At 45.8% G+C, this 25,782-nt stretch overlaps 1 protein-coding gene across 2 annotated transcripts; it reads left to right on the plus strand.

The window, feature by feature from the left end:
- Positions 1-522: 522 nt before the first annotated feature.
- Positions 523-23,427, plus strand: LOC131469754 (filamin-C-like). Of its 2 annotated transcripts, XM_058645051.1 has the most exons (47): positions 523-1,283; positions 4,200-4,448; positions 5,856-5,953; positions 7,111-7,261; positions 7,527-7,645; positions 7,737-7,814; positions 7,931-8,093; positions 8,208-8,408; positions 8,573-8,689; positions 9,283-9,420; positions 9,579-9,705; positions 9,791-9,927; positions 10,020-10,213; positions 10,300-10,413; positions 10,656-10,799; positions 10,910-11,033; positions 11,258-11,418; positions 11,528-11,618; positions 11,720-11,889; positions 11,987-12,104; positions 12,198-12,460; positions 12,566-13,163; positions 13,472-13,645; positions 14,689-14,851; positions 14,941-15,269; positions 15,763-15,886; positions 16,041-16,197; positions 16,285-16,474; positions 16,672-16,695; positions 16,787-17,028; positions 17,133-17,232; positions 17,350-17,490; positions 17,668-17,796; positions 17,908-18,081; positions 18,193-18,357; positions 18,478-18,681; positions 18,773-18,925; positions 19,035-19,157; positions 19,270-19,518; positions 19,625-19,897; positions 20,009-20,146; positions 20,276-20,391; positions 21,319-21,451; positions 21,564-21,740; positions 21,861-22,079; positions 22,357-22,578; positions 22,729-23,427. In XM_058645051.1, exons 1-47 carry the CDS (start codon positions 917-919, stop codon positions 22,914-22,916), a joined length of 8,229 nt encoding a protein of 2,742 aa, XP_058501034.1. In that variant the 5' UTR covers positions 523-916; the 3' UTR covers positions 22,917-23,427. The 2 variants fall into 2 exon arrangements, with proteins under 2 accessions (XP_058501034.1, XP_058501035.1); XM_058645052.1 differs by lacking the exon at positions 8,573-8,689 and having other exon boundaries at positions 524-1,283.
- The last annotated feature ends 2,355 nt before the right edge of the window (positions 23,428-25,782 follow it).

Genomic DNA, 25,782 nt, shown 5'->3' on the forward strand with positions numbered 1-25,782 from the left:
CAGACTAAGACATTGCTACACTTCTCACTTTATTACCCTATAATAAACTGCAACAGCCAGCAAGACACAACATACTGTATAACTTTAGTTTGAATAATGAACGTAACCCTTCTGTACAGTGGCAACAGGTGGAATGAATGACAAAATAAGTAGGGAAAACATTTAAAGACAAACTGAGCTTCTTAACGTGTTTGTTCTGAAACAGAGGGAAGGAGACGAAACTCTTTTTAAGATGAGACGTCTTTCTTTTCTTAGCTCAATTGTTCAGACACTTGGACCCCGAGTGTGACACACATTCACAACAATCGCTAAGTTACAGCCCCCACGTTCCCAAATAGGCGCGCCTAAAAATAAGTAGCATGCATAGAGCGTGGCGCATCTGTTGCGCTGCCGCTGCACTGACCAATCCCCTGCCCCATTCTCCCCGTAAACTGACCCCGACTCCCGTTATCCCCGTGGATGAACAAATAGACTATGATCACAGAGGCTGTGTGTGACGCAGCCCGGGCTCCTTTATAAACCCATGTCCTCCCCCTATGTTCAGTCAACTTTACACACGCTCAGTGCTGATCCAGCTCACCTGCCACCAAACATTTTCCAAACTTTTCTCGAGGACTTATCAGGAAGGACGGACCTATCGAGAGGGTGCCAATTAAAAAAAACAACCCACGACGAGCAGCTGCCTTGCCCGTTAGAAATCGAATCGTTTAATTCATCACTGCCCTGACACAAGCGGACTCTTCGCAAGCACCTCTGAAAAATTTTCCTGGCTGCTTTTTTAAACTCCTCCGAGTTTGAACTCTCCTCCGCGAGCGCGCGCTTGTTACCGACCTGTGAAAGTTTTCTGCGCCGCCGAGCGCACAATTCAACACCCAGGTGTCACCGCGGTATAAAAGTGGACACGGAAAAAGCCACCATGATGAGCAATAACTACACCGACGAGCCGCAGTACTACCAGGCCACTGACTTTGGGGAAGAGGAGGACGACGAGATGCCCGCCACGGAGAAGGACCTCGCCGAGGACGCGCCATGGAAGAAGATCCAGCAGAACACCTTCACCAGGTGGTGCAATGAGCACCTCAAGTGCGTGAACAAGACCATCACTGACCTTCAGAGGGATTTTAGTGATGGGCTCAAGCTCATTTCACTCCTGGAGGTTTTGAGCCAGAAGAAAATGTACAGAAAGTACCACATCAGGCCAAACTTCCGTCAGATGAAACTGGAAAATGTCTCTGTGGCGCTGGAGTTCCTGGACAGAGAGCACATCAAACTGGTCTCTATTGGTGAGTCAGTCTTAAATTGTCTTTTAAAACAAGGAAAAAAATAGAAAACGTTTGCCAGGTCAATTCAATTCAAACAATTCACTGATTTATGTACAACTTCATACCATCAACTCAGCATGTGACAATCCTCAGTGACTATTCCACGGCACATCATCTATTATCACAACAATAAATAACCCTAAAAAGTAGTAGTGTGAGACGTAAATGTGTAAATGTATGTTTTAATTAATGACTCTGATGAATATTGACACAAAGCTTGATGCGAGTGAAGGAGCTGTATCTGTGGCCTGAGGGTAAGTGACTCTATTAGACAGGAACCTGTGACTAGAGGAGGAATCCATGATGGCTGACACCGACAAAGCGTGTCCGAATCCTAATGGCACGTCACAGGCGGTGCTTTAAACAGTTAAAAAGTTACGCAGTTACACTGACAATATCTCACATTGCTTTGGTATTTTTAAAACAGCCACATGCTCACAATACACAAGAGACACATTCTGGTATGTTATCAGCCCAGGTGTCAGCCAGCAGTGAGACATGGCTTTCACACACCTCTGGAAAGCTGCACAGAGTAGAGGTCAAAAGCTTATTGGGCAGATACTGCAGAGGTGAGGTCATTAACTTGTGTCACAGTCAAGGACCTTATAGTTTGCTTCAGCTGTACCCCGACTGCAACAATATGACGGGCTGCAAATTCACTAGGACTGTGCTAATGACAATTACACTATTAATTCATGCAAGGCACATAACGTACCATAACACACACACACACACACACACACACACACACACACACACATATAGGCACAAATGTATGTGCTTCGCCTCAGACGCGTGTCTCACCGGGGGCTTTTCATTGACAGCCAATTTTACTCAGCAGCTCCTGTGAGGTGAGGATTAACTCAGGTGGAATTTAGGGATCAGTCCGTTGCCACATAATACTGAGGTTACATTAAATTGTAGTGGATTTGTGTCACATCCACAGAGTCACATTAGGACAACCTTCACTCGTCCACGTCTAACGGGATGCCGCCTGTTTCGTAAGTGAGGAGAAAGTCGTAGCCTGACACGAAAAGTGCAAATACTGTGAGACGAAGAGTTACGACTTAATTATAGACACGTACACAATTCAACCATGAGAGGGCTTATTAAGATTCTGACAGTATTTTCCTGGTTTGGAGACACTCGGTATGGCCACACATCTGAGTGAAATTCTTGGCATAGTTGAGGCTTTGGCTGCTGCACTGTGAAGGCCACAGTTTGTCACCCTGGACATGCCCTGAGTGTTTTTGTGTGTGTGTGTGTGTGTGTGATTACACTGAACTCTGGATGAATCAGCACGGGGGTCTTGCTGATCAGTGGAGGCCAAAGATCACAATCACAGATATCACCACAGAGTCTGCAGAGCAACATTAGCAGGTGTCTGGCTCAGCCTCAGCAGCTGTATAGACACACACACACACACACACACACACAATAGGTCAGACGATTTTGACAGAAACAGGGCATGATAATAGAAGTCCCGGCATTTTACATTTCCCTCCTGCATGCAGCTCCAGTGGGTCACCACTGAAATGATGTCTCACTCCTATTACAGTAACCCCCGAGACACTAAAAAAGATCACCACAGGCTTATTTGCACATGTGTCACAGTGTGTAACCTGACACCATATGATGGATGTCCCTTTGACTACACAGTTGCCCTTAAAGCTGGACACAGCGGGATCAAAACCACACTGTGCCGCATCGTGCCACCTGCCTGTGCCTGTCAAACAGGGACACATCAAACAGTGCCCTGTGATAAAAGCCACTGATTTATGAGAAGATAAATAGCCTGGGGAGAAGCCTCGTGATAAACAACTGCATCAAAGTCCCTCCGCTTTGAAAGTTTTACTGAATTAACCAGAGTGCATCACACAGTAGATTAGTCAATGTAACGTTAAAGTCTAACACTTCTCAGAGGGTTTTCAGCTTACAGGGCTGAAATCTTTTTTTACAATTAAAATGAAAAATGGCTTATTTGACAAACCTTTCCTTCGAGGACCACAGGAAAGGAGCTGCATGCTCACTGTCAATGAACCTAATCTCTGTCTGTTTGATTTATCGCACTCTAGCGCTATAAGTTTCAGAAGTAATTGAAGTCCAAGTGGTATTTATGCAGAGGGGATCCACTTCCACATATCCTCAGCTGTCACTGTCTCGAGCACCATTGTGACTAGATGACAGATTGTCAGGGGTCCTCAGCCAGACAGCTGTCTAAGAGAAAGGGGCTCGGGGGGGAAGCAGCAAGGAGCATTAGATTCTTGTCACCTCAGCAGTCAATCATTATAGTTTATATTTCGACTCAGAATAGCCGGGTCAAGTCTGCTGCACTACAGCAAGGAAGGACTATTTGTGATTTAAAGTATATGAATAATTCGGTCTTTATAATAATTGTGTAACTTTTCAATAAAAAACAAACGTTTGTTGCATTCAAACTTTTTTTGCCAGATGTGTGCACTCTCTGCATTATTACAGTGAGATGGCAGCAAAGTTTAAGTTAGGGAATTAGCTCTGAAAAGTTCTCTGAAACTCCAGTGAGGTCGTGAGATACTGAAGTGAATGTTAGTCAGAAAGCTCGCAGGTTCACCTGTGACACTGCGTAAGTCCAGTGGGTAGCAACGCGAGCAGTGTTTCCGCGATGGAAGTTGCACACTGGAGCTTTAAGGTGCCTTGGGTGGTGATGTGTCACTGTGATATACATATGAGATTATGTATTAAACTAATTCAATAATAGATGGCACAAACCTCCCTGCAGGTTCCAAGAATAATTAATAATGAAAACACAACTTGCCGCTGCAGGACGTGATGCATTTTAGTGAACTTTTTGAAGTTATAATCCTCACACAGTCTGTTCCGTCTTCTCTCCAAATGCAGATAGCAAAGCCATTGTGGATGGGAATCTAAAGCTGATCCTGGGTCTTATCTGGACTCTCATCCTCCACTACTCCATCTCCATGCCCATGTGGGATGACGAGGATGACGAGGAAGCTAAGAAGCTGACGCCCAAACAGCGCTTGTTGGGATGGATACAGAACAAAGTGCCTCAGCTGCCCATCACCAACTTCCACCGTGACTGGCGGGATGGCAAAGCCCTGGGAGCTCTGGTCGACAACTGTGCCCCCGGTAAGAAGCTTTTAGTGGTTTCCCGCTGAGACTACGCACTGCGCTGAGAAAGTGCTGAGTCAGAATACGTGCCGTGCCCGTTGACAGCCTTGTTGTATGTAGCAGTTTTGTTTGGTTGCTGTGGAGCTCAGGGTCAGGCATGTGTCACTCAGGGTATTTAAGAGCGTATCACCTACTCAAGAAAATCTATCTCCTTTGCTCCTCGTCTACAAGTGAACTGAATATCCCATAAACTTTCTGGAGCGCCCATACACACACACACACACAGATTCATATGTCAGCCAGTGTAATCTCCCCCTGGAGAGCAGGCAGTGTAGGGGGGGTGTAGAGGCGTTTCTGATGGTAAGGGGTCGTCCCTGCCAGTTGTCTCACAATGACTGAAGCTTTCACTCTCACATTTTGGGTCTCTGAGGCCGAGGCTTGGCTTTAGCGTTTATAGCTTCGCTGCTACACAACAACCCCTAATTTGGGCACCATTCCTCCTCTTCTCTCTGGGGGGATGCTTGGCTGTGCATCAAAATGCGGAGTGATCTGTCACAGGGAGGTGTCTGAGCCACTCATCCAAGGACCACAACATTTGAGTCACTGCCAATTTAGGATTTTGTGTTTCCAACATGGAACACTGTAAAGTCCTCTCCTAACCTGGCTCCGCAGAATGAAAATCAAAGTGACCGAGGAGCAGGCGAAGGCTAGATCACCGTGTTTAACTGTGTTTACATGAGCCATTGATCTGAGGAGACAGATCTTTCAAACAATGCTGCTACACTGACCATACAAGGTTCTGTTGTTTCGTCAGCTGTTACCGAACAGCAGGGTTACATAAAACACTGACTGTTCTAAATTTGAAGTGCTGCTTTTAAATCTGATTCAAATGTAATTCAACTATACAGTGGTAGTCTAAGCCTGCTTCCCCTGCTACAACACTGTTGTAGTATGAACAACGTGGCTGTGGTTTTACTCCAGAACTGTAATATTGCTGAAGTCCCAGCCCGGTGCTATGATGCTGACAGCTTTAAATAAATGTTTCTCTGTTTTATTATAGTGCACAGTCCCGCCTGTGAAGCTCCCGTTGAGCTGCTCACTGTTTATTAATTGGATAATAATTTTCTGTGGTCTGCCTGTGTGGACTTGTTGAGCGAGTAGCCTTTCCATCACCAGCACTAATCCAATTTAGGCATTAGTAGCACAGAGGAGGCGAGCTTTAGCCACAGGGAAAGTTGTTTCCTCTGAAGAGTCAACAGACACCTGCATTGTTGCATATTTGCGATCACAGTCAGGAGCGCAGCAGTGAAGGCAGGTTCTAGTTGGAGGTGAGGTGCTGGAGAGATAGTAGGGGTAATCACAGTGTAATGCCGCCTGCATGTGATCGCGCACAACTGTTTAATGTGTCTGTTTTCATTCTGTCAGGTTTGTGTCCCGACTGGGCGGAGTGGGACCCAAACCAGCCCGTGCAAAATGCCAGAGAAGCCATGCAGCAGGCTGACGACTGGTTGGGTGTGCCCCAGGTAAGATGCACGAAAGGTGCCAGTGACACAGTGCCTTTTGTTTTGCTTTAGCTCCACTGCGTGTCAGATAGGTGGGGGGTTGAGCTCATGACACAAGAGTACGACAAGAGGAAGCAAGCATCTTTTGTGATTGGCAACACACTCTCTGAGCACAGGCTGATAGACACTCAGTGACAGCCAACCATCGAGAAGCAGTTACTTGCAAGTAAAGTAGCACATTTGCAAATGTGAACATTCCTCAGCACATGTACGTACACCAGTGAGGTTATATACACCAGTGAGGTTGCACTGAACTGAAAAAAAAGTCAGTAATGTGTATGAAATAGTGCTCAGTGTTTTTTCCATGGAGATCATGCTGGAGGGTTTCATGAAATATTTATGACCCAGCTCACATCCAATATTTCCATTCACTTTATTGTAGCTTTCAGTGTGTGTGTGTGTGTGTGTGTGTGTGTGTGTGATTTTATTTGGTAGCTTTGTGAATTTGTGAAGGTGTGATATTTCTTAACACCTTCAGCGCCAGCCACCAAAACACAGGAAAAAATATGACTGTGCTTATCAGAATAACAATGTGAGGCAAAAGGCAAGAGTGCAACATTTCCCAGACCCATTTGTAAGACTCTGAGTGTGCATACTGTAATGTGCACAATGCAGGTTGTTTACTTGTTTGTCTAAGACACGGAGCTTCTTTTTCCCTCCATGAGGCTTAGCATTGGTGAGATAGCGGCAGGATGTATGTCATGGCTCTGCAAGCCTCCCGAGGCTGGGTTTCATTGTGGTGGTGTTTAGGAGATGTGGGAGAGGTCTGGCTCAGGATAAATCCCCCTGGCTGGATTATTGAAGGCAACAATCCTTAACCCTCCTGTCCAAGGGTTAAATATAACCGGCATGGAGCATGGCTTTGTGCCTCTGTGTGATAGACAGGCAAACAAGTGCTGCAAGGGGGTGAGAAGTAAGAGGTGGAGGGAATACAGAAATTGTCAAATCCAAGCCATTCATACAGATAATGCAATCGGAAATGGAAATTCAACTGTGGTGCAACAGTTGTCGCAAGAACTTGCAAATGAACTTTACACTTTGTGTTACCTTTTAATTACAAATATATTTTCCTACAGCCACGTTGACTGATAAAACCCTGTCGTCTCTCGGTACTGTAGGTAATTGCACCCGAGGAGATTGTGGACCCAAATGTGGACGAGCACTCTGTGATGACCTACCTGTCTCAATTCCCGAAAGCAAAACTGAAGCCCGGCGCTCCTCTCAAGACCAAACAGCTTTTTCCAGACAAGGCTAAAGCCTATGGACCAGGTAGGCAGCCCAGAGTGGCCCAATTTACAACAACGCAGAAGAACAGTATAAAAGTTGAATGAATATTGTCCTCCTCCTTCTTCATTCAGAATATTAAAGGCAGTTGTGCTACTGTGCTTCAGGAAAAACTTCACACACATCTTCCTTTCAGGAAAATGAATAATATATTTTTCTGTTGGTGTATCCACTTCGTTGGCTGGTGTTAGGAATATAGGATCAAGTATAACACCACACCGCATGTCTCTACTGTATATTTAAACGACAGGTATTGAGCCCCATGGCAACAAAGTGCTGCAACCAGCCGTGTTCACTGTGGAAACTCTGGAAGCTGGAAGTGGTGAGGTCCTGGTGTATGTGGAGGATCCAGAGGGACACAAAGAAGAGGCAAGTTTTACCTTCATCATTAACATACTGTCCGATTGCCTTCTCAGTTTTGAATCAAGCCCTCTCTGACTTTGTCTTCCTCTTTTTTCAGGCTAAGGTTAAACCCAATAACGACAAAAACAGAACCTACACAGTCACCTATGTTCCCAAAGTCGAGGGTGTCCATAAGGTAAAGACCTGAGTGAGCTGCCATTATCCTGTATGAAGTGCAATGGTCAGCCAGCACAAAGGGACAAATAATTCAATTTGAATGTGCCTTAGCGTGTCTTCATTTTGTATTTGTAGGTAAAAGTGCTGTTTGCTGGTCAGGACATTGACAAGAGCCCCTACACAGTGAATGTGGCGAAAGATTTGGGCGACCCTAGCAAAGTCCATGCTAGAGGACCAGGGCTGGAGCGCACGGGCAATCTGGCGAACAAACCCACCTACTTTGATATCTACACAGCTGGTAACTTCACATAGTGATGCACAGACATGCAAAGGAAGGACTAGGATCTGAGCGACTAAAGCTACAGCAGGAACTGTGTCATCTCATAAACGATGATTTCTCCGTCTCACTCAGGTGCCGGTAAGGGCGATGTCAGTGTGGTCATCGTCGATCCTCAGGGCAAAAAGGACACCGTCGAGCTCATCCTGGAGAACAAGGGCGACAGCGTCTTCCGCTGCACCTATCGTCCAATGTTAGAGGGCCCTCATACCATCCATGTACTGTTTGCAGACCAGGAGATCCCCAAGAGCCCTTTCACTGTCGACATTGCAGAGGGTGAGCCATCCGTCTGTGTTGTAAATAACTGTCAGACAAATTAGATTTCTCTGTGTGCCATTAGTGTCAGGGTGATCTATCCATCACAATCTACAGTCATCTTTATTCTTCCTGGGAAAACCCACCCAGTCGAGACGATAACCCTTCCTATTTGTCAATTCTAGCACCGCCTGTTGTTGCTCCCAAGGGAGCGCCACTGCAGATAATCCCTCAGTCAGTGCGCACCCCTCCAGGAGTGAAAGGGGGGAAGGGGGCTCCCCCTCCAAAACCGGGCCGTCCAAGTTAGTATGGTCTGTTGGGAAGGAGCTTCCTCCCATTGCTCAGCCAGATCGCCCCAAAGCTTTCACCATGTTGATGCCCCTCTGTGCTTTCTATGAGATTCTGGTGGCTCAATGTGTTTTTTTCTTGCGCCCTGCAGCTTTAAATTCAGCACTGGGATACAATTTTGTACAAATAGTTTAGAGATGTTTCTAGTTTGCGTTTTATGTCTACTTTGTTCGTCTATCTGCGCTTGTGCTGTTGACATGTTATTTTTTTTTCTTCTTCATCACATCTAAAATTGCATCAGCCAGCCTTCAGTTTAAGCCTGCAGTCAACATTTCTGACTGACTGACGGAAATGTTGTCAGACGCTGCCTTGATGTACTTCAGCGTGTTTATATAGCATTAAGCATTCTGTACTTTTGTATGTGCTGCAAAAAAAGCATCATTTTCAGGTCATGTCTGTCAACCTTTTCAGGAATCCCATTTGAATGTGTTATTTTTACATGTTCGCTACTAACTCTGCTGCCAAATGCTGGCTACACTCATTCGCTTTCCGCTTTGCTAAATGTTTCTTGTATTGAATTTTTCCTTTTTGTTGTTACTCCCTTCAGCCATGAACCCAAACGCCTGCAGAGCTACAGGTAGAGGCCTTCAGCCTAAAGGCGTGAGAGTGAAAGAGGTTGCAGACTTCAAAGTTTTCACCAAGGGAGCTGGCAGTGGAGCACTGAATGTCTCAGTCAAAGGACCAAGTGAGTCAGACTGCTCTCTCTTCTCTGCAACACACTTCATGGAATATTTTTAGAGCGATTTCTTTTGCTTGGCGTTTGGGTCTGCAGTAATGAAATTACATATTCCCTGTAATTCATAAAAAAAAAAACCTACACTGAATGTGTTAATTTATCCTCAGCTGGAGCAGAGGAGCAAGTGAAAGTGCGTGACGCAGGGGACGGCGTGTATGAATGTGAATATTACCCCCTTAAACCTGGTAAATACACAGTCAGCATCATGTGGGGAGGCCAGCCCATCCCACGCAGGTAGGGTCCCATTATTTAGCTCCTCATTAATAATGTAAATGATCATTTGCAGTACTTGAATTGTATGTACTGCTGTGTGCTGCAGTCCCTTTGAAGTGGAAGTGGGTCTGGAGGCAGGTCTTCAGAAGGTGAGGGCCTGGGGTCCAGGTCTGAAGACTGGCATGGTGGGAAAATCTGCAGACTTTGTCGTTGAAGCCATCAACACTGAAGTTGGAACACTGGGTAAGACGCGTGCAAGTGCTATGAGCTCTTACAAATGAAAAATGCTATTTTAAAATGTTCAACTCTGATGTGGGAATACTTTCCTTGCTCAGGGTTCTCCATTGAAGGCCCATCCCAGGCTAAAATTGAATGCGATGACAAGGGTGATGGCTCTTGTGACGTACGTTACTGGCCCACTGAGCCTGGTGACTATGCTGTCCATGTCATTTGTGACGATGAAGACATCAAGGACAGTCCTTTCATAGCGCACATCCTCCCTGCAGCCAATGACATCTTCCCGGAGAAGGTAATGCCTACTTACTGAGCTCGGAACCATACATGTAAGAACAATCCTGATCATGATGTCAAAACTATTGTCTTGTGTCGATGCAGGTGAAAGCTTTTGGACCAGGTCTGAAGCCAACTGGTGTCATTGTGAACAAACCAACTGAATTCACCATTGATGCACGCATGGCTGGAAAGGGTCACCTCAAGATATACGCGCAGGTATGGAGAGCACTATTTCTCATGACTATTAATAGGAAAACACCATTTCACAGCATCATTCGCAAAGACAACGACAAGGAAGAAATGATTGGATTTTACTCGTGATATGGATCCATATTCCGGATTTCTAAAACATTTCACAATAGGGGATTGCATTAACAGTATATGCAGTGCTTTCTCGTGTTTATATTGTGTCGTGTGGCTGCACTGACTACAGTTAATAGGTTTTTGTATCCTCCAAGGACGCCGAAGGCTGCACCATCAACATCAAGATCACAGACAAAGGAGATGGCACATATCTGTGTGTGTACACTCCTGCAAAGCCTATTAAACACACCATCATCGTCACCTGGGGGGAGGTTAATGTGCCCAACAGCCCCTTTAGGGTAAGGAGTGTGGAGACACACACACACAAACACACTCACAAAGTAAGAGGAGTGCAGCAGTTCTAATTCAATCAGCTGCTTCCACCTCAAGTACACTGTGACTTCATCAGGTGCTGGTTGGAGAGGGTTCTCATCCAGAAAAAGTCAAGGTCTATGGGCCTGGAGTGGAGAAGACGGGGCTGAAGGCCAACGAGCCAACCTACTTCACAGTGGACTGCAGTGAGGCTGGTCAAGGTGAGCATGCACCAGGTGATGATCATGTGGAGGGGGGTGAAAAAACACTATTTCTTGAAGCACAAAACGAACAGAATAATACAAATGTGTTCATTTGCACTTATCAAAAGAGTAAATTCGAAATGAAGTAGCGTTAGTGAAAAGAAGATTTGCTACTTTTACTATTCAGGCCGTCAACTTTTCATTCACCTTTGTTAACTGTGGCCGTTGCTCTGAACCGTTAGGGGACATCAGCATTGGAATCAAGTGTGCCCCTGGAGTGGTTGGTCCTGCCGAGGCAGACATTGACTTTGACATCATCAAGAATGACAATGACACCTTCACTGTCAAGTACACTCCTCCTGGTGCAGGCAAATATACCATCATGGTGCTGTTTGCTGACCAGGTAAGAACACAGTTTCCAGTGGCAGAGACACTGTGTCATTCCCTTCTGACAATATAGACTGTCTTTTGTCTTTTTTAAATGACTTATGTCATTTGTAACAATTCACCAGGAAATTCCCATCAGTCCATTCAAAGTCAAAGTAGATCCTTCCCATGATGCTGGCAAGGTGAGAGCCGAGGGTCCTGGACTCAACAAGACAGGTGAGATATATAGTTGTAAGATGACAAACACACAAAATGTATTAATGTAGCCGTGGTTTGACTTTGAATGCTGTAACTCTAACAAAACACGTGTGCTTCAGGAGTGGAGGTGGGCACTCCCACCCACTTCACCATCTACACAAAGGGAGCTGGAAAAGCCAAGCCTGAGGTGCATTTTGCAGCATCAGGCCCAGGAGAGGCGGTTCGTGACTTTGAGATCATTGATAACCACGATTACTCCTACACTGTCAAGTACACGGCTGTTCAGCAGGTACTGTACGCCTCTGTTTGAAGTCTATTACCATTAGAGTAGCATTATTGACAACAATTTGATGGATATCCATTGTGCTTCTGTTGTTTTTATCCAGGGTAACATGGCAATTTCAGTGACTCATGGAGGAGATCCCATTCCCAAGAGCCCCTTTCACATCACAGTAGCACCACAGCTGGATATTGGAAAAGTGAAAGTGGAAGGATTAGACACCAGTAAGTTACTACTACTACTAAAACTTGATCTTCTGTTTGGTGTATTGGCTTTTGGCAGCATACTTTGATACTCTGTGTTACTTTGCCTTGCAGAAGTGGAAGTTGGAAAGGATCAGGAGTTCTCTGTTAACACAAAGGGAGCTGGTGGGCTGGGAAATGTAGGTGTGAAGATGACCTCACCTTCTGGTCGACCAATTCCATGTAAGCTGGAATCTGACAAAGCTAAAGGTGCACACAGTGTGAAGTACATTCCCCCAGAGGAGGGCCAGTACAAGGTTGATGTCAGCTATGATGGCAACCCGGTGATGGGAAGCCCCTTTGGTGTTGAAGCAGTGATGCCTGCTGATCCTTCAAAGGTAAAACTTTGTAAAAAACTCAAAGCTGCATCTTTTCCTCTCTGTCTATTAAATACAAGTGCTTAATACCACGTTTTAAAAACTGGCCTCATTGTTGCTCTACAGGTGAGAGCCTTTGGTCCAGGCCTGAAGAATGGCATTGTGGGTAAACCTGCTCCATTCACTATTGATACAAAAGCAGCAGGTGCCGGTGGGCTGGGCCTGACTGTAGAGGGCCCCTGTGAAGCTAAAATTGAGTGTCAGGACAACGGCGATGGCACATGCGCGGTGTCCTACCTGCCCACTGAGCCTGGGGAGTATGCCATTAACATCCTGTTTGCAGAGCAACACATTCCCGGTTCTCCATTCAAGGCTGCGGTGCGCCCAGCTTTCGATCCCAGCAAGGCAACAGCTAAAGGTCCTGGTCTGGAGAGGGCCAAGGCAGGTGAACCAGCAACCTTCACCGTGGACTGCACCCGAGCAGGCGATGGCGAGCTCACCATCGAGATTGTGTCAGAGACTGGGGTCAAGGCTGAAGTTCACATCCAGAAAACTGCAGAGGGCACGTTCTCTGTGACTTATACCCCCTCCTTCCATGGCACACACACCATCACAATCAAATATGGTGGCCACATGATCCCACAGTTTCCCAAGGTCCTGCAGGTCGAGCCAGCTGTGGACACCAGTGGGGTGCATGTGTACGGACCAGGAGTGGAGCCCAGAGGTACAAAGATCTAAGGCTTCAAATGAGTTTGCCCTTATACCTGTGCTAAAAAGATGATTACATTATTAGTTTTTCAATGTCGAATGATTTGTTTATTTTAAATGCAAAGCTAGGCATCATTTCTTCTCTCTAAAGTATTCAAATTGCTGCTTTTCACTACTTAAAATCTTAATACATTCACTCCGTTTTTCACTATGAGCTGACATAAAAGAGTTAACTGGTAGTACAAGCCTCAGTATAGTTATAAAGGTTTTTTTAATGCATAGTTGTGGGATTCTGTTTAATGTTATACTCTCTCCTGTTTAAAGGGGTCCTCAGAGAAGTCACGACACACTTCATTGTTGATGCAAGAGCCCTCAGCAAGGTTGGAGGAGCTCATGTGAAGGTTCACATTATCAGCCCCTCTGGCACCAACACAGAGAACTACATCACCGACAAGGGAGATGGCACCTACAGAGTGGAGTACACTGCATTTGAGGACGGTAGGTGCATAGAGGAAAAGTAGCACATCACACAGCATTTATCAGTGCTAATCCATATGATTAAAGAATCGACTAGAGACTTCACCAAAGCTGACCTGTTTCCCACAGTACCAGTGCACTCCCCTATCTTTGAAGATTAACGATCGCTGCATCCATATCCTAATTAGATCATCAAAATTGAATAATTCTTCCTTAGGCGCTAATCTACATCCCGGGAATTTGGAACCAAATGTTTAATTTTCTTTTCGAGTTGTGCTGGTCACAGTCAAACAAACCTCCTCGGCAGAGGTATAATTGTATAATTGGTCACATTTCCAAAACAACTAATCTTTTTATCTGCAGTCAATAGACTGAGGATTCTACATAGACAGCCTGTTTAAAGGGTGCACACAGACAGACAGAGAAATCACTAACAGTTGCTTGTGCGAGGCGCCATTTGGGAATAGAGCATAGGAGTGGGAAAAGAGAAGGTGAGAGAGAAAGGGGGTATAAATACAAAATGATGCAGTGAAGCAACAGTTTAAGAGGGAAGGGAGCAGGGAGGGAGTGAAGCAGGCAAGCTCTGTTTTATAAATAGTGTGCTCTGGAACACAAGCTCTTAACCAGGCAGGTATGTGTGCTCAAGGCTGCCTGCGCACAGCAGTATCGTGGGGTGAATGACAGGGGATATTAATAGAGACCTATAACACAAAGCAACGAAATCACAGAGCATTTCTCTGCCACTAGACAGGCTCTAATATCATAGTGTGGCTGGGAGTCCTTCATATAGGCCTGCTGAGAGGGCTCTGTCAGAAAAATGTTGTAACAGAATAACAAAGAGGGAACCCATGTAATTCCTTGTATGCTCACCAGAGCGTCTGCACTCTAGATGGCATCTTTTATAAATAAACAGGTCTTTATCTCTCTAAAAAGGAGTTTGTCTTCTGCTCCATAATTAAAAGCAAGTGGTTAAAAAAAAAGCAGAAGGTATTTACTTTGCTCTGAGAACTCTAATGCAGGGACATTACATACTCAACTGATGTGCTGTGTCTGCTTGTGTGTAGGAATGCATCTGATAGAGGTGCTGTATGATGATGCACCTGTGCCAAAGAGTCCCTTCAGAGTGTCTGTGGTGGAAGGATGTGATCCTACCCGTGTCCGTGCCTTTGGACCAGGTCTGGAAGGAGGAATAACCAACAAGCCTAATTGCTTCACTGTGGAGACCAGGTATTTTGGATTTCTTTTTAAAGGAAAAAAACTCTGGATTAATTCAAATATGTGCAAATATGTGATAGTGGTGGCCTTCTTCTTCTTAGGGGTGCTGGTACAGGAGGCCTGGGCCTGACTATCGAGGGAGCCTCAGAGTCAAAAATATCCTGTAAAGACAATAAAGATGGCAGCTGCAGTGTGGAGTATGTCCCCTACACCCCTGGGGATTATGATGTCAACATTAACTATGGAGGTCACCCTATCCCTGGCAGTCCATTCCGTGTTCCAGTGAGGGATCCTGTGGACCCCAGCAAAGTGAAGTGCTCAGGTCCAGGTCTGGGTGCCGGAGTGAGAGCCCACATTCCTCAGACCTTCACAGCAGACTGTACCAAAGCTGGACAGGCCCCACTGGATGTCAAACTCTATGGCCCAACAGGTGAGGACAGACTGGACAACTGTGAAAAACACATAAACTCTGTACACTCTGACTCATAGGCTACATTCAGATTACGAGGCTGAAGGGACTCATATGCAGTTTCGGTTGATGTGATTGCTAAAATTTCATATAAAAAACAAACCTTGGGGCAGTGTGGATAAAGAAATCTGTTCCCAAATTCAGATTTTTTTCAAATCAGATCTGTGTCACTTTAGTATGTGGTCCTAGATCAGATTTATATCCAATATGTGGCCATGCAACGTGAATGAGAATCTATGCGGCAATGCAGCAAAAATCAAACAGCAGTGGAGGTGACTGTTGTCCTCTAGCGCTAAAGCTCACTCTAAACCGCACATGTGCTGTTGTAGAGGGCAGTCATGTTCGGCATGTGAACCGTCAAATCTGATCTGTCATAAATCAGAGTTAGATTTGAACAGTGTGTCCAAATATCATTCATGGTGTGGTGTTTATTTACTTGGTGTTTTAAATTCAGGTGCTGTGGAGCCAGTTGGTGTGAAGAACAATGGCGATGGAACTCACACGGTTCACTACACCCCGGCTCAGGACGGCCCTTACACTGTGGCTGTCAAATATGCAGATCAGGAAGTCCCACACAGGTACAGAACGAGTTTAGAGAAGCACTGAGCCAGATATTACCTGCAGATATGTCTTAATTAAGGCCCTGGCTGAGGAAGAAAAGTATCGCCTCGCACACTTTCTGTATCTTCTTTAGCAATTACATGTGATAATTGTGATGTCCTTCTACCTCAGTCCATTCAAGGTGATGTCTCAGCCCGGGCATGATGCCAGCAAGGTACGTGCCAGTGGCCCTGGACTGGACACAAAGGGTGTGTCTGCGAGTCTGCCTGTTGAGTTTACTATCGATGCCCGCGATGCTGGAGAGGGACTGCTCACAGTACAGATTCTTGTGAGTTCACCTACATTGAGTCAAAGAGTTAAAGTAAATCTGAAGGTGACAAAAATAAAAATAACTAACAATGTCCTCAACTGACAGGACCCAGAAGGCAAACCAAAGAATGCAACCATCCAGGACAACAGGGACGGCACCTACACAGTGTCATATGTACCTGACTCCACAGGCCCCTACACTATTACCATTAAATATGGTGGAGATGAGATTCCTTACTCCCCGTACTGCATCCAGTCCCTGCCTACTGGAGATGCCAGCAAATGTCGCCTTACTGGTAAGAAAACTACTATAGCTCCCACTGAGCCACACTTCCCTGGCATACCTGACAGAATATGCATAAAACAAAGAGGAAACACCACATGTGGGGCCCTTAAACAAATAAAATAATAAAAAACAAGTTTCACTTTTGACAAGAAAGCATAAAAAAAAAAATATAAACATGTAAATTTACTATTCTCTGTTTACTTCCAGTGTCCATTGGAGGACATGGTGTATGTGAGTAATTTTCCTTTTATTTCCATACTCTGTTATGCAGCATTCATGCAGCACTTTTTTTAACTGTCATACATCCCTGTCCTCTGAACAGCAAGCCTTCAGAAACTGCAGACGTCTGAGGATACAGTTATCACAGTCGATGCCAAAGCTGCTGGGAAAGGCAAGGTGACCTGTAAAGTGCTGACCCCACAGGGGATGGAGCTGGACATGGATGTGGTGGAGAATCACGATGGGACCTTTGACATTTACTACACCGCCCCTGAACCTGGAAAATATGTAATTACGATACGCTTTGGGGGACAGAACATCCCCAAGAGCCCCTTCCATGTGGTGGTGCGTAAACATATTTACTCTAAGAAGCTGCAGTTGGATACTTATGTGGTCTCTTGTTCATGATATTTAAATATTTCTCTTTTTTGTTTTTACCGAAATGACAGGCCACAAATGAACCAGTGGCCCCCCGCGATACCGTGGATCCCCAGTTCCGTCCCGTTAACTTCCTCGTTCCCTTCACGCCACATCAGGGAGAAATCACAGGTGTGATGTACTCCACTCGCACAGAAGCAAAATCCTTTTGCACACACACACACACACATGCCATTCCACATATTGTTGAGGTCACTGATGTTTTAACCATGTCACTGTCATTTTTAGGTGAGGTGCGAATGCCTTCAGGCAAGACTGGCCGCCCGCATATCACTGACAACAACGATGGCACCATCACAATCAAGTACCAGCCCACAGAGAGAGGACTGCATGAGATGGATATCAAATATGAAGGCAACCACATTCCAGGTCAGAGACACAACCTTAGAGTGACAGGATGTGGCCCTGTTGTGTTAGAACACTGCCGCGATTAATTAAAGAGTGCATTGCTGTTTTTCTTTAGACAGCGAAATACGATCAAAAAAACGAGTCTTTTCACATTTCTGAGGTCTAATTATTGTTTGTCAATGATTCTAACTCCCGCAGGAAGCCCTCTGCAATTCTATGTGGACGCTGTGAACAGTGGGGTGGTGAATGCTTATGGTCCAGGTTTGAGTTACGGCACAGTGAACAAGTCTGCCACTTTCACTGTGGTCACCAAGAACGCAGGAGAAGGTAAGATTGTGACAGCACAGTGGATCTGTGGTGACGCAACTGACCTTTACAAACTGTGGCAACTTCACAGCGAAGAAAAGGATGAACCTATGTGTATTCTCTCCCCCTCAGGTGGGCTGTCACTGGCAGTAGAGGGCCCCTCTAAAGCTGAGATCACTTGTAAGGACAACAAGGACGGTACCTGCACTGTGTCCTACCTGCCCACGGCTCCTGGAGATTACAATATCATTGTCAAGTTTGACAACAAGCACATTTCGGGCAGTCCCTTCACTGCCAAGATCACTGGTGAGGAAATAAATGATGGCTCCCATAGACCTTGAAAAACTGTTGACATATTTTTTAGGACTTAAGATTTTTAGGATTGATAAACATCTAAACCAGCATTATTTCTTCAAGGTGATGACTCCATTACCAGGACATCTCAGCTGAATGTGGGCTCATCAGCTGACGTGTCCCTGAAGATCACAGAGACTGATCTGAGCTCTCTCACTGCCAGTGTCAGGGCTCCATCAGGCAACGAGGAGCCCTGTCTGCTCAAGAGACTGCCCAACAGACACCTTGGTGAGACACTGCCTTCACAGAGACACAAATAAAACACATCTCTGGCACTTGTTTCATTTTCACTCTGGTTCTACGTCTTAAATCTTCCCCCCCCCCCGCCTACCTTTGTCATGTTCACAGGCATCTCCTTCACACCTAAGGAGGTTGGCGAACATGAAGTGAGTGTGAGAAAGAACGGCATGCACGTAGCCAACAGCCCTTTCAAGATCATGGTCGGCCAGTCAGAGATCGGTGAGGCCAGCCGAGTCAAGGCCTTCGGTAAAGGCCTGGTGGAAGCGCACACTTTCGAAATGGCAGAATTTTTTGTGGATACAAGAAATGCAGGTAAGCCTGAGCAGCAAAGAGAGAAAATAGCCACGCACGGAAATATAGAACACCTTCTTTTTAACGTTTAATATTTTCCCCTTCCATTCAGGTTATGGAGGTCTAGCATTGTCAGTCGAGGGTCCGAGCAAAGTGGACATCAACTGTGAAGATATGGAGGACGGGACGTGCAGAGTTACCTACTGTCCAACAGAACCTGGGAATTACACTGTTAATATCAAGTTTGCTGAAAAGCACATTCCAGGTACAAAAAAAATAAAAATAAATATATATATAAATAAAATTGACAGCAAATTTTTTTTTAAAAAGCATGTAGTGTTATTCACTGCATTCAATTTATTCTTTCAATACAGGAAGTCCTTTCACAGTGAAGGTAACTGGAGAAGGAAGGATCAAAGAAAGTATCACTAGGAAGAGGCAGGCTTCTTCTATTGCCTCAGTGGGCAGCACATGTGGCCTTAACCTCAAGATCCCAGGTGAGAACAGGAGCCATTCAGTGGTTAGACCGCTGTGAATAGCCATCTTAAAATGTACCAAATGGCTTTTACACTCACATTTCACATTCTATCTGCTTTCTCCTTGATGTAGGAAACTGGTTTCAGATGGTTTCAGCTCAGGAGAGGCTGACCAGGACATTTACCCGCAGCAGCCACACGTACACACGCACAGAGCGCACAGAGATCAGCAAAACCCGTGGCGGAGAGACCAAGAGGGAGGTTCGAGTGGAGGAGAGCACACAGATGGGAGGAAGAGGAAGCCCATTTAGAGACGTTTTTGGAGACTTTCTGGGCAGAGAGAGCCTCAGCAGCTTCGCTGGCATCACTGCCAGACCGGAAGGTAATAGTTTAAACAGTCTTCTTTTAAATTAGCAAATCTCTGCTTTTAAATTAGCAAATCACTGCTTGGTTTGCATCTAACCTGCTGTGCCGTGCTGCCTTTGTAGTGGAGAGTGGCGGCTCGCAGGCCATGACAGGTCAGGTGACGAGCCCCAGTGGGAAAACGGTGGATGCTGACATTGTGGATGGAGGGAGCAACACGTACAGCGTCCGCTTCATCCCACAAGAAATGGGACCCCACACTGTCAACGTCAAATACAGAGGCCAGCACGTCCCTGGAAGCCCCTTCCAGTTTACTGTAGGGCCCATGGGGGAGGGAGGAGCACATAAAGTCCGTGCTGGAGGACCCGGCCTGCAGAGGGGCGTGGCTGGTGCACCCAGTATGTTATCTCCTGGAAGAATTGAGTTTTCAACCGTTATACTAGAGATCAATTATTTCATGAAATAATGACCCACAGCGATCTAATCTATTTTTGTCTGACTGTAATTAGCTGAATTCAGCATTTGGACCAGAGAGGCTGGTGCTGGTGGACTGTCCATTGCTGTCGAGGGCCCTAGCAAAGCGGAAATCTCCTTTGAGGACAGGAAGGATGGTTCTTGCGGAGTCTCCTACATCGTGAAAGAACCAGGTAGGACTTGTGTCATATACAGATATTCCACTTTGTCTCTAAACTGCTCAACATTTCAGTAATTCCTGCATACTTTCTTGAGCTCTTTCAGTGTTGGAAATTAAATAAACAACCTGTCTGCTTCCCCAGGTGACTACGAGGTGTCAATCAAGTTCAATAACGAGCACATCCCCGACAGTCCCTTCATCGTCCCAATTGCTACGCTGTCAGACGAGGCCCGCAGGCTCACCGTCACCAGCCTTCATGTAAGATGAAACAGCAAAAAACGTTGTCAAAGAGCCACATTTTGCTGCGTGAAACGCACACAATCGGTGAACTCCCGAATAGCAGACTGTATTTAAAGCTGCAGTGCGTAACTATCAGTCGTGACTGAGGGAGCATTTGTGTGTATACGGTGAATCTAAGCACCGCTATATTGAGAAACACACAGGCTTAGTCACTTGACAATGATTTGAATGCAACAGATATTTGTTTATAACAGCTACACAGGGCAATTTTAACTAAATATAAGAGGGATTGTCTAATAGCACTTTGCCCTTAAAGTGTGCTCGAGTGCCAGTGTTGGAGCAGCATCTATGACTATAATACTGTGAGGTTGGCCAGCGATGAAGGCCTGGATTAACTGTCCCTTGCCAATGTGGGTCAACACAAGCTGTGGTATGTGTGGGCAGTGCGATTGTGTTTCAGTCTGAGAGGGAGGGAGAAAGAGAAGAGTGGCAGAAGATAAAGATACCTGCGACAGCTCACATTGTGGCTCACCTCACTTTGCAGATGCTTGTTTTATTTGCACTCTCTGTTTCCATCACAGCTGCCAACTATGCCGAAACACATATCTAGTTCACTGCGTTGCCACTTCAGTGTGTTTTTTTTTTTCTACCACTAGAAACCAGGTGAAGTGCAATAACAGACCAGCATTTAAAATGTCACACTACCTCTCATATCTGAAAGGCCCAATCGTCGGTCTGTAGGGCAAAAATACTAAACGCCTCGCTGTAAACTTTGACCTTTTCTGCCTCTCACATCAAACCACTCGATCTATTCTTGTTCGGGCCTGATGAGTCACATGCTTTGTGTCCCTCGGGTGCTGGCACACACACACACACACACACACACAAACACACTTACAAAGCACTTACAGATATTCTGATGACATTCTTCCCCGTCTCAAGCAGGAGAAGGACTTGAAGATAAACCAAGAAGCTTCCTTCATGGTGCAGCGAAATGGGGCTCGAGGTGTGGTTGACGCCAAAGTCCACACGCCCTCTGGCTCTTCTGAGGAGTGCTACGTCACTGAGCTCGACAGCGGTACGCATGGACTGCAATAATCACACCGCAAAATCCAAAAAGTTAGAGAGTGCAGCTTTGTATCTGTCTGAATCTCGCTGTAACCTCTCCTCCCCTCTTGTGTTGTTTCCAGACAAGAGTGCAATCCGTTTCATTCCACGGGAGAATGGAGTTCACTCAATAGATGTCAAGTTCAATGGATGCCACATTCCTGGAAGCCCCTTCAATGTGAGAGTGGGAGACCTGGGAATGATTGGAGACCCAGGCATGGTGACTGCACATGGTCTTGGACTACAGGGAGGAACCACAGGTCGGTGTTACTTTCACCTCTAAAATGTGCACCTTTTAAGATGTAATATGTGCAAAAAAAAAAATAAAAAAATCTGTTTTCTCACCATCTGTATCTTTTTCTGTTGTATCTTCCCTCCAGGTGTCGCTTCAGAGTTTGTGGTCAAAACCTGTAATGCCGGCTCAGGCACTCTATCTGTCAACATCGACGGACCTTCCAAGGTTAAGATGGACTGTCGGGAGTGTCCTGAAGGCTACAAAATCACCTACACTCCCATGGCACCTGGCAACTATCTCATCACCATCAAATACGGCGGGCCGCAGCACATCGTGGGCAGCCCTTTCAAAGCTAAAATCACAGGTCTGCTTGACAGTCATTCTCCCATCTGATCTGTGGATCACAGATGACAAGTGTCTCACTCACGAAACAAATGTTCCCCTGAAAAAAAGTGTGGATGTCAGGAGAATGTTGTGTCATCTGTGCTTGTACTGCTCAGTGTACAACTTGGATTCGTGCAGTCTATTCCTGCTACTATTTGCCGTACTTGATTAAAAAGTTGTTTTTTTTAAGAATATTTTTCCTTTTGTGCTGAAAGACATCGGGTAACCATCTCTCTGTGTGTTTTTCTCACCTCCAGGTGTGCGGCTCTCGGGTGGACACAGCCTCCACGAGACCTCCTCCGTCTTGGTCGAAACAGTCACAAAGTCCTCCAAAGTGGGCGGTGCCTACAGCGCCTCCTCGTCCTCCACCGCGAGCAAACTGTCGTCCGATGCCAGCAAGGTTGTGTGTCGCGGAGCGGGGCTGTCCAAGGCTCTGGTGGGGCAGAAAAACAATTTTACAGTTGACTGCAGCAAAGCAGGTGAGAGAAAACAGTTAAATGCACAAACCCATTAATGAAAGTAATGTTTGTAGAGCCGGGGGGAACTACAGAATCAGCTGATAATACACAAATGCATGCACCGGTGCAATATTATACTTCACAAAACCTGCCTCTCACTGTTCTGTCCAGGTACCAACATGCTGATGGTGGGAGTGCATGGGCCCCATACTCCCTGTGAAGAGGTGTACGTCAAGCACATGGGCAACAAGCTCTACAATGTTACTTACACTGTCAAGGACAAGGGCAGCTACACCGTCATTGTCAAATGGGGGGATGACAGTGTCCCTGGGAGCCCATACAAAGTGGTCATACCCTAAAATAAACTGCCCCAGTATTCCATCCCTCATCCTCTGCTGACCCAGCAGCCTTTACTTGTCGTGTGCTCACATCAAACTCCCCGTACTTCGCTCTTCCATGGATCACACTGTACTCGACGTTCACTAAAACCTGCAGAAATACTTGCTTACAGTTTTCCGCCATGATAGAATACCTACCGTGCCAAAGTTTTGTATTAACTCCAGAATCCACATTCTGTGTGAGTGGTGTAAAGGCAACGGTTTACAAGCCTTCGAGTGATGTTGGTGAAATGTTGTGCTCGCTCCATAAAGTTCCCCCACTCCTTTTTTTGTTGTGATGTAAACAATAACACTCAATAATATGCGGATGTTTTTAGAAATGTTTTGGAATTATCAGCAGTGTCAAAGTGTGATGCGACGTGGTTTTGTATGGTCTAAGAATGGGAAAATTACCTTTTTGTTATATTAACCTATTTTTTGGTAAGTCTTTGCAGCCCTAATAAAGATTTCATTGCTTACTTCCCACATGAAAGTGACTGAGTTTATTTGATTTCTGGCAGTGCTGGTTCAGCAGGTGGTATCTTTTGCTTTTCTTTTATCATGCAGCCGCTTTCTGACCGCTGCCGGCTCATCCCTCTGAGACTTTCTCTCCTTATCACAGAGGCGCTCAGTGGAGCGTCTGACCTGGAGCAGTTGAATCCTTTAGCCCTTCATTTACCTCTGACATCACTTCATGTTCATCAGTTGGCATTTGGTGTCGCATTAATAAAACACATCATGATATGATCCTGGTCTGCTCATTTGCATCCTGTACTTGTGCTGATACAATCACAAGATGGCAGCATAGTCAAGCTCTGCTCTGCGTCTGCGTCTCAACCAAACGCACCAGAACAAAATATCCATTGTTCCCTGTGAAGATTAACTACACCATCCTCAACACAAGGGAGCCTGCAGAGCATGGAAACCAGAGGCATCAGCTTCCATTGTGTTTGTAATTAATCCTGTTGGATCAGAGATGGAGCACAAGTGGTTTCTGTTGTGGCATCGTCATGGGTGGGAGGCAGACCCTGCTGAGGCACATATCAACCAGAGAGAAAGGAGGTTCAGCCTTGTGCTCCCATGCATACTGTATATAACGTGTCTCTGCCATGGCCTGTGTGTGTGTGTGTGTGTGTGTGTGTTCCGTGTGTCCTCTGCAGTCCTCACTCCCTCAGTGAGTCAACCACCCAGCTTCCTCACACTGACACACACTCCAGAGCAAGTGTACCATTCTTCACAGAGAGGAGCCTATAATTAGGTGCTAATTTTCTCTGGTTCCACTGTGACATGATGCTAGGGGCCATGGCGAGGCAAGACAGAGCGAGTGGGTGCATTTGATGAACAGTGGCGAGAGCATGACTCTAGACCATCTGGCCAAGTGGCTGGCACTGCCCGGGCTGACGTTGGGACCAGTGTAGGGCCCGCCCACGTCAGTCTGTCCTCGCCGTCCTGCTCCTCCAGACCAGGACGCAGGCGTCTGTCCACCACAACATGTTTATCTCAAGTGGCTGCCAAGTGAATCACAAGACGCAGCTCCTTGCTGCACAGACTGCAGCGATCATGCAAATAGACTGATAGCGAGAGGTACAGCAGCGTGCTGGTGGTAGTAGTGGTGTGAATTAGACGGAGGGAAGAGAATGGGATTAAAAGTATCCAGATGGAAGAAAGGGACAGAACCACAGACACATACCCAGACACAGGCAAGCAGGAGTATTTGAGAAAACTTGAAAAACACTCACTCACACTCTCTCTCTCTCTCTCTCACACACACACACACACTGCATGAGAATTAATCAGTGCTGTGGGTTAATTTAAAACATGCAAATTCATTGGGAACATGCTACTGCAGACTATAGATTAACCTTCAAAGCAATCATAAATGTTGGATTTAGTGAAATGGGTGATGAGTTATTAATTCTGTTCTGAGGGGATCAATGAGCAGGTGTGGTTGCCACGGAGATGCTTCTCTCTCACATCTCTTTCATCCCCATCCTGCCCTAACCTGAATCATCACAACAAAATGCATAACCCTAACCCTGAGGCACACACACACACACACACACAGTCTCAAAAATCAGGCCTAGTTGAGGGTAAAATTTTGTAATGGCTTAGTGTGTTGGTGTCAGCGAACTGAAATCTCATTCTCCGTTTGGCCCGTCCAATCATGCTGACTCTTGTTCTCTCTCTGCCTCCATCTCCTCTGATCCATCTTCTGCCTCCCTTGCTCCAACCCTTCCCCAATTTAATTTTTTTTCTCCCTCTCTATAAATTTCAATCAATCTGGGCTTCTGCAGAGCCAGTGGTTTATTTCTCGTCTCACTTCTTCTGCCACCACGAGCCTTGTCCCCAGGTCTGCTTGTTGAACCTCTGACCTTTATTTATCTGTGCAGCCCGTCTCTTCAGCTCAGATGGAAATCTGTATCAATAGTCACTATACACTTTCATTTGTGGGGGGTGGGGGGGACAAAGCAGAAAATGTACATGGCTGAGCGAATAGACAACAAACAGCTAAACTAATGTTTGTACAAGCAAATGGCTGCTCGGTTGGATTAATGAATGGACACGTGGAGAGAGAGCGGAGGGAAGAATTGTTTCAGGAATGCATCCATTCAGTTTCCATCCAAGCCCCTAGGCTCTGCAATGTAATTGCTTCATGCATAGTTGATACACTGCATAATCAACCAAATACACTAGTTTTTCTCTGGGCTGTACTCACATTTGCAGGCCATTGGTGAAGTTATGTTTCCATGGGAGGTGCCTTATACTGTACAGGAAAGCCTCATTCATATCTAAGTGCTACTCTCTCCTTTAGCTTTAGCTACAGGGGTAGTCAAAGGTACGCTGTCCT

Source organism: Solea solea, chromosome 12 (assembly GCF_958295425.1).
Source record: "Solea solea chromosome 12, fSolSol10.1, whole genome shotgun sequence".
Taxonomy (NCBI): domain Eukaryota; kingdom Metazoa; phylum Chordata; class Actinopteri; order Pleuronectiformes; family Soleidae; genus Solea; species Solea solea.